General features: G+C 53.6%; 1 protein-coding gene across 1 annotated transcript; it reads right to left on the minus strand.

The window, feature by feature from the left end:
- Nucleotides 1-2,749: 2,749 nt before the first annotated feature.
- Nucleotides 2,750-5,406, minus strand: RTBDN (retbindin). Its single transcript, XM_026490994.2, has 5 exons — nt 5,226-5,406; nt 4,407-4,473; nt 4,182-4,292; nt 3,546-3,642; nt 2,750-2,977 (listed from the first exon to the last, which is right to left on the minus strand). Exons 1-5 carry the CDS (start codon nt 5,392-5,394, stop codon nt 2,750-2,752), a joined length of 672 nt encoding a protein of 223 aa, XP_026346779.1. The 5' UTR covers nt 5,395-5,406.
- Between the last annotated feature and the right edge of the window lie 7,541 nt (nt 5,407-12,947).

The raw sequence follows: 12,947 nt of genomic DNA on the forward strand, positions 1-12,947 counted from the left end.
CAACATTACCCGTTTCTGGAAGGTTGCACATGATCCTGCTCTCCTTAGGACCACCATGTGGATTATTCCTCTGATTCTCTTTCACCCATCTCTGCCCACCTGTTTCCTGTCCCAAGGTCCTCACTGGTGTTCCTTATCTCCAGTCTCACTGTCTCCCCTCCTACGTTCAAGGGCCAGCCAGAGTATTAGTTTGGGGGCCCCTGGGTGGCTCAGTCTGTTAAGTGTCTGCCTTCAGCTCAGGTCATGATCCCAGGGTCCTGGGATTGAGACACTGCTCAGCGGCGAACCTGCTTCTCCCTCTGCCTCTGTCCTTTCCCCCTACTCCTGCTCTCTCTCTCAAATAAATAAATAAATAAAATAAAATAAAATAAAATAAAATAAAATAAAATAAAATCTTTAAAAAAAAAAAAGTGCCAGTCTGATGGATCTTTCTCTGTGTAAACCTTCCATGGCTTTCGCACCCCTTATCATCAGGGCCAAGGCCATTTCCCTGGTGTTCAAGGCCTTCTGTGATCTGACCCCATCTCCCATGCTGTGCTCCAGGCTCACTGAGCCGCTGGGAGTTCCCAGAACCTGAAATACCCAGGCCTTCTACTTGAAATGCCCTTGCCTATCACTTGGTCCCCTGCCCTGACATCCTTCAAAGGCTTATCTGCTTTCGTCCTTGAATGCGGGCTTATCCTTGTCACAATAATACAGTATATGACCGCAACAATGACAACGGATGATGTCTACATTTATTGAGTATTAATTATGTGCCAGGCACTTTCTAAGTATTTTATGTGACTCCCTCCCATGAGGAGGTGGAGTCTGAATGCTTCCCTTTGAATATGAGCTGGTTCTGGTGACACAACATCAGTGAACAGAGAGTGGAGACGACACTGATTTCCAAGGCTAGAGAGTCAGGAGACCGCTTCAACCGGACTGTCTTGGAACACTTGCCCTTGCAGCCCTGATGTCATACTGTGAGGAAGCCCAAGCACGGGGACAGGCCACGTGTAGCGATTCTGGTCGGCAGCCCCAGCCAAGGTTCAAGGCAAGAGCCAGTGCCAACCACCAGATGTGTGAACAAAGACATCTTTAAGGTGACTTCAGCCACAGCCAGTGTCTTTAAGTGAACAAAACCCACCACCAGAACCCAGAAGGAATAATGATTGTGGTTGTTTTCTACCACTAAGTTTGAGTTGCCACACACGATGTAGAATCAGAACAACTTGCATTCACTCATTTAATTCTCCCAGCAACCCTAGGAGAGGAACAATTATCATCCCCATTTGATAGATAAAGAAACAGACTCAGAATGACGGGGCAACATCCGCAAAGTTACAGCAGGAGTAAATGGTAGAACTGGGCTGTGAACCTAGGTGGACATGCTATGGAGTTAGGGTCGCAGACACGTGTCTATGGTCAACATATCTTGATTCCCTCCCCAGCACTCCTTTCCCTTCTGGCCCCAGCACTTGATTTTCCTTTGGGACCACTCTTCCACCATCCTCAGTCCATGCGGTTCAGATGGACCTGACCCCACCTTGAGCCTTCAGGCACAAGCCCCTAACCCATATCGGGCCAGCAAGAGCACAGCATCCCTCTGGGCACAATGATTGGTTTGGTGATGGGCTCATGACAAGGCAGGATCATTGAGTGCCAGCACTGGAAACTGCTGGATTTATAGAGAAATAGGTTGCTATTTCAGCAGAAATAGGTTGCTAGTTGCTAGTTGCTGGTTCATCTTTGCTGTTGTGGGGAGATCCTGTCCGAAAGTATAGCCAAGAAAAAGATATAGATAGATTCCTAACATCATTTAAGGACCTAGATACGCCATTCCTGAAGCTTATCACTGTCGGCTAAAGGTACTTTGAACTGAGTTTGTCTCTCACAGCTGAAAAAGGCCTATCTGCTACTCTTCCAGTAAGGCTCTTCTCTTAGGCGTTCCCATCTTCCCTGAGGGCAGAGAACAGGCGTCTATCACAGCGGTGTCTGGGCACAGGAGCCATCCATCAATCTTGTTCTATTGAACAGAACTAAAAGGCCCATTGCCCCTGTTTTACTGGTGAGGAAACAGGCTGTACTAAGGCTTTTGGATAGGAGGAGGATCGGGCGTAGCACTTACATCCCCAATTTTAAATCTGAGTCAAGTCCTTTGTCTTAGGTCGAGGACTGGAATTTGTAAGAAAGGGAGGAGGGAATGAAGGAACATCATGCCAGCCACTGCTGGGTGGGCTTAAACAGAGGGGAAGGAAGTTGCCTTGAGGTCCATACAAGTCCAGGAGCTTCCTTGTGGGCCTGGTGACCCACAGTGGGGGGGGGGGCATACCTCTTGCCCTTGTCAGCCCGTCTTCTGGACCCCTCTTCATTTCTGACACCTGGATATTCCCAGTTGTGAAAGTGCTCAGAATATAAGCCTGTCATTTACATGCTAGTGTGCATCACTTGCTAACTCTGGGACCTGAGGATTTGAAGTGAGATACCTATCACTTTCTGGCAGCTATTCTTGCCACCCAGTTCCCCAAGAAGCGGCCACATCACAGTGCTCTAGTTGGCTACTTTATTCAGGGGGGAGAAAGGAAGAGGAGCTAGAGTTGGATTATTTCTCTAATCATCTGGAGAAGGGCGAATCTCTGGGTCTCCAGGGAGAAGGGACAGGACTCTGAAAACTAGAAGGCAGAGCGGGAGAGAGGTGGAGCTCTGGGTGTCTTGAGGGGCGGGTTCGGGGGAAGGGTCTCATCTCCCATCCAAGGGCTGGCGCCCCCTAGGGGCCGCTGCCGCTTCCACTGCCACTCCCGCTGCCGGCAGCATCTGGGATCGAGGTGCGAGAGCGGCGGGAACGCGGGAAGGTGATTTCCCGGGCTTTCCGCTCCTGTCTGGAACCCGGCAGTACCGAGATGGAAATGTTGAGGCAGTGACCGGCGCCAGGAGCTGCCACCGGGAGCGCGTAGCCCAGAACAGAGCGGCAAAGGTCCGCCCCGTCAGCGAAGGTCTGGGAGAGGGTGTGGAGTTAGGACCCGAGTGGGCGGAGTCCAGATACTCTGGGGGCGTGGCCTTCCGGCTGGGGGGGGCAGGGCGTGCCGAGGGGCGTGGCCTTGGAAAGGGAAAATCGCGGACTTTGCAAGTCAGGGCCAGTGTAGAGGCGCGGTCTAGGGGTGGGTAACACTTTGGGTCCTCCCGGGAGTGTGGGGGCGGGGCCATAACAGGAGCGGAGTCCTGGGAGGGCAAGTTATTTTTACTGGGTCCCAGGGTTGGGGTAGGGGAGGGCCAGGTTAAGGCTGGGCCCTTAGGGAGGGTCATTCGGGCTTCTGGGTCTTCCAGGGGGAACTGTGGATGGGCCTACAGCAGAGACGGTCCCTTGGAGAGGCCAAATCCAGACTCAGTGGGCCCTAGGGAGCGTGCAGACGTATCCCACTATGGAGGTTGGGCTGCGGAAGGGGGGAGGGTCGGAGCAGAGGCCTTGGAGTATCAATCCGGACCCCGGGGCCTAGGCGGGTTAAGACACGACATAATAACGAGAGGTCCCAGTCTCTCACCCGCAACTTCTGTCTCAAGCTCACCTGCTCATAGGTAGTGCAGCCAGGCTCACAGCCCCTCTTTTCTAGGAGTGGGAGCCAAGTCAGGCCGCAGGTAATATCGTTTTCGCATGTGGCAAACCTGTGGATGGTGTGTAGAGAGAAGGTGGGTAAAGTCTCCGCAGTCGCGTCCTAGTGGGTTTCCTGCTCTCCAAGTCTTCGCTCCGTGTATGTCCCGCCCCCAGATCCAGGTCCCGCCTCTTAGGACCGCGCCCCCACGGACGCCATCCTCCAGATTTCACCCTGCCCTATATTCTCCACACATACCCGGGGCCCTGACACAACTGGCCTCATCTCTGCAGACTTCAGACTATCTAATTTAGGCCAGCCCCTTACATTCCCCACCCTTTAGCTCCTCTTTTCTATCAGGAGGCCCCGCCCCTTGAAAAAAGCCCTGGTCCATGGAAGGCCACGCCTCCGTACTGCCAATCTTAAAAGCCGGGTCTTTTAGAGGCCTCGCCCCTTTCTACCTGGCCTGTAAACACTAGGCCTCATCTTTAGACCTTGGCCTTGTTGGAGGCAGGCCACGGCCCTTCAAACACTAGGAGAAGCAAACTGCAGATCCTGCTTTTGGTCCCGCCCAAACCATAGGACACGCCCCTCGTGCCCCACCTCCCATACCAGACATCGCAGAGCTCGGAACAGAGCGGCTGCGCCTGGCGTATCCCCAGTAACAGCAGGCGGAAGCGACTGTGGAGGGCAACTTGGAGGTGTCCCAGAAAGGATTCGCACCTGAACATCGGGAAAGACAGGCTCGTTTGGGTCAGGTTGCGCAGGGGCTGTGGTCCCTGGCAGGGGTAACTGGAGCAAAGAACACAAGGAAATGCTGGCGAGTACCATACTCACCCGGGGCTCGGGTCCCCACAGCGTTCTGGGACCATCCCAGGGTCCGATGCCTCTGGCGTGTCCATCTCTGAGGGACAACAGGACCATGGAGAAGGGGACTCCTGTGAGTTGGGGTCTTGGATCCTCAGGTAGGATTGGGGAACCAAGGCCTGGTGGTCCCCTGAACATAACCCCAGTTATGTCAGTGCTGCCCAAACATTAAACTTACATAAAGACACGTCTCTTGGGACACATATGCAATTTCAAATAATAGTAATAATATTTTATCGTAATCAGCTTATTATTTATTACATCTCTGATACTGGTATAAGTTTCCATATACTTACATACCCTCCTTTACAATACCCCTATGAGGTAGGTCTATTATTTTTCTACCTTTTAAACGTCTACATGAAACCCAGGGTGGTTAAGTGACTTGCTCAGAGTCACACAGTTACGAAGTGGCAGAGTTGGGATTTGAATCCAGGCAGTCTGACACCAGAATCTGTGCACTTTAACTACCATTTTTAAAAAAGATTTTATTTATTTATTTGACAGAGAGAGAGAGAGTGAGAGCGCACAAGCAGGGGGGAGCGGCAGGCAGAGGGAGAGGGAGAAGCAGGACCCTGGGATCATGACCTGAGCTGAAGGCAGATGCTTAACCGACTGCGCCATCCGGGAACCCCTTTAACTACCATTCTTCAGCACAAGCCCTGTATCCCCATCTTTCCCCACCCATGCATCACCCTAAGCCCCTCTCATAAGGAAATTCTGGTATTGCTGGGGTGAAGTGGGATTTCTTGGGCGTTGGAGGTTAAGCAGAGTCTGGAGTGCACTCACCTGTGAGGTGCAGCTGGCCTGTGCCAAGATCAGCCGCCAGCCTCTGGTGTGTCTGGGACATAGATGGGAGTGGGTGGCTTCCTCCACAGGCTCCCAGCAGGATCCATGCCAGGGTCAGTCCTAGGGCCCAGGCCAGACCCTTGGGTCGAGTGTGGCCCCTGCAGGCCATGTCCACCTGAGACAAGAGTCAGCTGGGGTATGGGGTGAGGTTTGGCTGTCCCTTTCCGGGAGCTCAGGGGTATCCTCCTGATGCCTACACAGGAGACAGTGCCAGGGAGAGCAGAGAATGAGCAGATGATGGAGCGGTAATGACCAAGGACCTTCAAATCCCAGTGCGCCATCGAGTCCTGCCTCTGACCCAGGAGCCCCTTCTCCCCCATCAGACTCATGTCCCCTCCAACCCTTTAGGCCCAAGTGCCCCCTCCTCTAGGTTGACCATGGTGCCCCTCCCCCTCACACCCAGCAGGATCTCCCACCCTCTTGGCCCTAAGGTGATCCCCTCTGTCTTTAGAACTAAAGGGACTCCCCAGCTCTTTCAATCTCCCTCTTCTGTCCAGTAATTCCTTCCTCTCTTCTGCCCAGTCTCCTCCCTCCTTCTTGATCCCTGCTGGCCCCTCTCATGGTCACCTTCTCTCGGCCCACAATCGGCTTAGGGGCGGCCACCAGGGCTGGGTGTTTGGAGCCAAGCTTGGCTGTGGCAGGATTTGAGTTTTGCCGCTGGGGTCCAAAAGCCGCAGGGTGGGGGAAGCTGAGGGTTTGTGGAGACAAGACAATTCCCTCCCCTCCTCTGCCCTCTCTGGCCACCCCTCACCTGTTTACTGGACGGACGTCTAGGGCGCTGCTGAGACACCTCAGGGTCAAGTGCAGGAAAGAGCGGCAGGCAAAGGGGGTGTGGTTTGATGCGGAGGAGGAGTTTCCCATCGCCCCACCCCCTGCTCCAGCTGACCGAAGGCTAGCGGACCTGGGAATGCTGTGTATATATCCCTGTGTTGGCCTTTATGTTGGGATTGTGGCTTAAACTCTATCTATGTGTATATGTGTTGGACGAGAGTGTGTTTGCATGGCCCTGTGTGTGTAGAGAGTATATGTTTGTTGTGTGAGGTATAGGATGTGTGTTGAGCGGTTGTATGTGTGTGTTTGTATTCAAAACCTGGGTGAGGAAGCCTGTATGTGTCCCAAGCCAAGTGTGTCCAATTGAGTAAGATATAATAAATGTGAAGGAGGGGGATGTAGGATCAGGATGGCTGTCCTGTGAGAATGTTGTGGGTAAGTCAGTGGATAAAGGCTGTTGACCATGAATGGTGACCATTAGTGAACAAGGGTTGTTGACATGTGTGGAGAGGGTGTGTGTCTGTATCTGAAACACGTGTGTGTGTGTTCCTCTGCAGTTTCTGTGAATGTGACTTTCTTCCAAACATTCATCCATTTCTTCCCTCAATTCATCCATTCATTCAACAAACTTTTATGGAGCACCTACTGTGTGTCAGGTTCTGGGGATGCAGTAGTGGTCAAGAAATGAAAATCTCAACCTCGGGATGCCTGGGTGGCTCAGTCAATTAAGCGTCTGGCTTCAGCTCAGGTCATGATCCCCGGGTTCTGAGATCAAGTCCTGCATAGGGCTCCTTGCTCAGCAGGAAGCCTGCTTCTCCCTCTGCCTGCCGCTCCCCCTGCTTGTACAGGCGCGCTCTCTCTCTGACAAATAAATAAAATCTTTAAAAAAAAATCTCAACTTCGCAGAACTTACATTCTAGTGGGAAAGTCTGGTGAGAAGAACAGCCCTGCAATGGGTATGTGAGTGCGTATGTGTGTCCATGTGTTGTGTGGAGAGGATACTGTGTCTGTGTGTTGGGTGAGAGTTTGTGTGTAGCTGAGCTTCTCTTGGTTTTGTTATTATGTGTATGGGCTTGTGTCTGTTGAGTGTACATGTTGCTTGTATGTGTCTTCATTTGCTGAGTGTATGTCTGTTTTCTCGGTATGTGTTTGCATATGCGTGTCTTTGCAGAGTATGAGTTTATGTGTGTATGTGTTTGTGTGTGTGCCTGTGTTTGCTGGTATTCTGTCTGTATTCTGTGTTTTTGTGTTTGCATAGGATTCAGTGTGTCTGTGTTTGCTAAGTGCATATTTGCAAACGTGTATATGTGTTTGCCTGTGAGTCTGTGTTTGCTGAGAATGTGTATGTGTGTGTATTTTTGAGGAGTACATATTTGCAGAGTGTGTGACTATGTGTATGTGAATCTGTTTCCTGAGCATGTGTTGGCACGTTCGTGTTTGTGTGTATGTTTACAGTGTGTGTGTATGCCTGTGCTTGTAGTATGTGCATATGCGTTTTTGTGAGCAATGTCCACTACCACAAATCTCCCTCCCTTCTCAGGCTAATGCAGAGTTTTTGTTTGTCTCTTTCACCGCGGAACTCTCAGATCTCAAAACACTACTTTGTACACAGTAGGTGCTCAGTACGTGTTGAGTAAATGAATCAGGAGGCCCTGTCTCCTGACCCCTCCAGGGGTACCAACCCATTGATGTCCTATAGGCTTCAGCAACCAAGACCTAGTGGATCTAGCCTTCTCCTAGTCCATTTTGGGGTAGTCCAGGGTGCTTGTATGTCAGATCTGTCCAGTCTTTGGGCTGTGCCTCCTGCCAACCCTTCCCCTCCCTTGACCTCAGCTCCCAGCCCTGCCCTCGGAATTCAGCACCGCGGACAGGAGCGTGTGAGATCAGCACCACGGAGAGCTCCAGCGACAGGCTGCTTTAGAAGGGGCGACAAGAGCGAAGTCTGGGCCTTTGACAGAGAAGTTCGAAGAACAGACTTAGCGGGATGGCAAACAAACATACCACAAACAGAGACAGAGAGAAACACTGAGATAACTCAGGCAAAGGCGCAGAGATGAGGAAAGTGGGGGAACACCTGGACCTAGACCTTGCCGTCGCACTCATTGGCCGGCAGGGGTCGCTCCCGCCCAGTGACCGCGCCCTCCAGGGCTTTCCAGGTCTGTTAGGGGCAGGGACCCTTGGGAAGCCCCCTCCCTACCCTGTCCTCCAATGCCTAGACTTGGAGTGGGGAGGTCGCCGATACTTTCCACACCAAGCATGGTCGGCTTGATCTCAGCTGTAGGAACACTGCGGTGTGTGTGTGTGTGTGTGTGTGAAAATCGCTTCAACTGCCCCCTCCCAAACTACCAGCTAATCGCTCCTATAAATATAGCCCAGCCTAGCCTGACTACTTAATCCTGACGGTGAGGGAGGGGTCGTTAGAGGGGCTGCAGGGTTCCCCGAGGAGGCTCTGAGTGGGAAGGGGGGGAGGTATATGCATGCAAAATGTTTTTCTATGGGAACATCCCCGTGAGGATGGGTGTCCTCAATGCAAATGTCACTCTGTAAGAATGTATCTCCTCAGGATGTGGGGGTCTCGTGGGTGGGAACAATTTTCCAAAGAAAATATGGCTTTTAGGGGGTCTTTCTCTGGGGATATCTTCACCAGGCTCTCCACGGGAAATATCACCCGTGGCGATTTTTCTCTGCAATAGTGTCTCTTCTTGGGGGCGGCAGGGGGCTTTTGAGAGGAAACGCTACCTCTCAGAGACCATCTGTCTTAGGAAGGAATGATTTTCAGGGTGAGAGGGGAGTTTCTGATTGGAGAGGTCCTCCCGGTGGAGACTCAACCCGTGGGAATGTCTCCCTGGGGGGTCGCTGCGGGGAGGGGTATCCGCATAAGGAATAATCTTAGTGAGAATGTCTCCTTTGGGTGTTTCTTGGGTTTGGAGGTCTACCCATGGGCATGTCTCTCCCCTGGGGTATCTCTCCTTATAGGGGTCTCTCCGTAGCTTGGCTCCCTTAGGGACATAGGGAAGCTCCTCCCCCGCTTGCCCCCTCCCACCCTGCCGCGCGGGCAGCCACGGCCAAGGCCGGGCTCGGGCGCCCAGACGCAGTGACGGCGCCGGGTCCGCCCCACTTTGCTCCGCCCCCGCCACCCCCCACACCCCCCACCCGCCGCCGCCGCCGCCGCCGCCGCGGTCCCCGCGGCTTCTCACTCCCTCCCTCTTCCCTCCTCCCGCCGCCGTCGCTGCCGCCACCTCCCTCCTCCCTCCCCGGGGCCGAAGCCGCCGCCGCCATGGACGATTCGGGCCTGATCCGCCGCCGGAGGCTGCAGGTACGCGGCGGCCCCGGTCCCGGGTAGCGGGGAAGGGGTCCGCGCCCTGAGGCGGGGCCCGGCAAGGGGCGGGAGAACTTGCGCCCGGGCCGGCCGGGGCGCCCCCTCCCACGGCCTCGGGACGCTACCAGAGGGGAACGCGGCAGCAGCGCGTCCCGCCGCGCTGGCGACCCCGCCCCTCAGGCGCCGCCCGGGGATCCAGGGAGCTGACGGAGGGGGTGCAGCCTAGCGCTGCCCCTCGAGGATAGCCTGAGGGGCACCTGGCCCGCCGGAGGGGGAGGGGGCTGGGACCGAAGTCATAGCCCTGGCGCAACGCCAGGCTGGGGGTGAGGGGGCGCAGAGCAAAGTTATTGCCCCAGGGCTCGCGCCCCTCGGGGCCACCGGCGCCGCAGAGGCCGTAAACATGTTTATGCTGCAGCCTCGCCCCTCACTACCCCAGGAACTCCTTTCTGAGGCGTGGGGAACCCCTACGACCTCCATGCATCTGCCCGGCCACCAGGATTCTTCCTACTGCCCTAATTGGACAGACACCCTAGACAGCCTCCCTCCTCACTCTTCATTCCCCCTCCTTTCACTACCCCCCCCCCCTCCCGCGCTATCCTCAAGTCCAGCCCAGCTTGTGGGTGGGCGGGAGCGATTTTTAGCTCCTTGCAGCCTTACAAGATACTGGTCCCCAGGCTGCGCAGGCGCGGGAGTGAGTCCACTGCACAGAGTGGGACACTGAGGATTGTGGAGTGTGGGGAAATTCAGGCGTCAGGAACTCTCACCTTCAAGATGGGTGGGGATTCTGAAGCTGAGAAAGGTCCTTTTCTCTTATCTTCCTCGTGCGCTTCTAAGGGTTAAAGTTCGATGTTGCTCTTAAACTGACCCCAGCGAGGAAACTGATCAAAGCTTCACCCCAAGGCCTGCCTGGGGTCTGGTCCTTGTGAGGCTTCTTGGAGCCCAGACCCACGCTAATTAATCTGGAGGAGTTTAGATAAAGGCTAGGTGGCCCCAGACTCAGGCTACATACCTAGCCTGGTGCTTGGAAAAAGAAGGGGAGGATTCGAACCCTCATCCAGGTCCTCGTCCATTTCAGGACTCCTCTAACCCACACTATCCCTGAGGTTGGAGACCAAGGTTAGCTAACCAGTCATTGCAGCAGGAAAAATCGGAGTCAGATGATAGGAAGGACTTTCCAGATAGTCTGGATGATGCTGGGTTGGAAAGCTAATTTGCTTTCAAACAGAACCCGGATGGCTCCATCTAAGAGCCTTGGGCTCTCGAAATCTTCCTTGGATTCCCACTCCATCTTAGTACTGGGGTGGGAGAAGGGGTTCTGAGAAAAGGGAGGGAACAGCGGCAAAGCCAGAGCAGGTGCTGAAGCAGCCAGTCTGGGTCCGCGCCGTCGGGTCCCCAGGAAAAGGGCGGAAAGGGGCGGGGCCTGCAAGGGGGTGTGTTCCCGCCCTCCGGGCCGGCGCCGACTCCCATTGGCTCGGCGCCACGCGGGCCTTCTATCTCTTGCTCAAGACCCCGCCCCCAGCCTGGGATCCTCCCACTCCCCCACCCTTCCTTCCTGAGGCATCCTCTGGGCCAGGCTACCCCGCCGGAGTCCTGCCCCTACCTCTTCCCTTCTGGCAGGGTTAACCACTTCACTGCCTTGGATACATCCTCACACACTGATGCAACCCCTTAGGAGCTGTCCTACAACCGCGGAGTGCCCGAGGGCCCCCAGCTGTGTGCAGCTGCTACCGTATATATGAACAGCATCCTGCGTTCGAAAGCCCTGTCCACAGCGCCGTCCATCAATCCCAGGGAGAAGCAGAAGCCGCTTGGCAGAGCGGCTCTGCAGCTAGTGATGGAGGTGGCGTCTGTTTACTCTGACGCGGAGGATCCAAATCCTCTACCGCTCCAGTTTGCACTTTTCTTAGACTCTAGAATGTTTAGGGGCGCTAGCAAATGGAGCTAGGTTCGAGGACTTCTCCGGGAGGTGTTTAAAGGCCCCCCAGGGACTCACCCTCGAAGGCCGAGTGTACCCGGATCTGGAATCCTGGGCTCGGTGGCCGGAAAATCCAGGTCTAGATTTCGCTTGGGCCATTGAGGTCGTCCAGCCCAGCCGGCCGGTCTCTGTCGAAGCTCATTCAAACTGATCATGCAAAAACAGAGGGAAAACCTGGAATGGATTTCCGATCACCCCTGGCTGAGGAGGGCAGGGCCGCCAATCCGGACAGTGTTTTCTTTGACCCCAACCATATATATGTCCTCTGTACATGGGAGTGGGAAGTCCCTTTGGCCCATCCTCTGTCATGCAGCATGTCCATTCACAGTAACTCCTGTTCCTATGACCTAATATTTATTGAGTGCTTACTATGTGGTAGGCATCATGCTAAGCTTCAGGCACCTGAATCATCTCACGGAATCCTCTAGGAGAAAATGGACTGATAAGAGGTCATTTGCTAAGGTTATGAGAGGCAGAGCTGGGATCTGAACCCAGGGCTTTCTGCTTTCAGAGATCCTAGAAAGCATCTAGAACATTTCTCATTTTCCCGATTGGAGTCCCCACCAAAAGGCTTTTGAAACCCTCGCTAGAATCTTTCCATCTGCAGCTCCACCCAACCTTTATTCACTTTGGCCTGTGGACACAGAACTGACTGGAAGGTGGCACTCCCTCTCCCCACTGATCTCCCGGGAAAGGGCACAGACTTCCATAACTTCTGATCCTTGTAGTGGTTTCCTGAGTGCTTCACAAACAGAACACAACCTTCTTCTGGTGTGGACACATAATGTTAATATTTAGCGATTATTATCATCACCGTGATAAAAAAAAAAGGCTACTTGGCCATCGTCTGATTCCCATTTCCAATTTTAGTTTTGAGCCATCCTAACTACCCCAACCCCATCTCTGAATCTGGATGGCAGTGGGGTAGAACCCTTGGGGTGTGGAGTCATTCATTCATTCAACCTTTCATGCTTGAGCATGCCAGGTTCATTCCTGTCTCCACACCTTTACAGTTCCCTCTATCTGGAATGTTCTCTCTACAGATCCTTCCATGGCTGGCTCTTATTTTTTCAACAACTATCTTAAAAGTCACATCCTCAGAACAGCCCTCTGATCATTGTGTCCTTCTCCTTACCATTTTCCCTCACATCACCTTAATTTTATTCATGAAACTTATGAATGCCTAAACTTATCTTGTTCACTTTTATATTAATCTTGTTTATTGTCTGCTTCCCTTCTCTAAATGCTAGTCCCAAAAGGGCAGGAATTTTCTCTCATTCAGTGCTGTGTCCCCAGTGCCTAGCACAGGGCCTGGCATTCAAGAGGTGCTCAAGAAATATTTTTCAAATAGGCTCTTGTTTCATTTGCACAAACGCACATTGAGATGTCAACTCAGGAGTTCTATATAGGGCTCTGTGCTGGTCTCTGGGGTTGGGAGAGAAATCACTCTGGTACCTTCTCCTCCAAAGAGCCCTGCCCTCCGGGCATAAGGAAGGGTTGCAGGTGAGGCTGCTGATGAGGGGCCCTTCCCACTCAACATTTGCTCCTCCGGGGGGGGGGGTGACAGGGCTTGCAGACAGCAACTGCTGGTCCACGC

Source organism: Ursus arctos, unplaced genomic scaffold (assembly GCF_023065955.2).
Source record: "Ursus arctos isolate Adak ecotype North America unplaced genomic scaffold, UrsArc2.0 scaffold_14, whole genome shotgun sequence".
Taxonomy (NCBI): domain Eukaryota; kingdom Metazoa; phylum Chordata; class Mammalia; order Carnivora; family Ursidae; genus Ursus; species Ursus arctos.

Coding starts and splice junctions, on each gene's coding strand:
- RTBDN (XM_026490994.2), bottom strand. CDS start 5,394: ATGGCCTGCAGGGGCCACACTCGACCCAAGGGTCTGGCCTGGGCCCTA. Junction 4,474..5,225: donor AGGCCAGCTGCACCTCACAG/GTGAGTGCACTC, acceptor GTTGTCCCTCAG/AGATGGACACGCCAGAGGCA. Junction 4,293..4,406: donor TGTGGGGACCCGAGCCCCGG/GTGAGTATGGTA, acceptor CCCGATGTTCAG/GTGCGAATCCTTTCTGGGAC.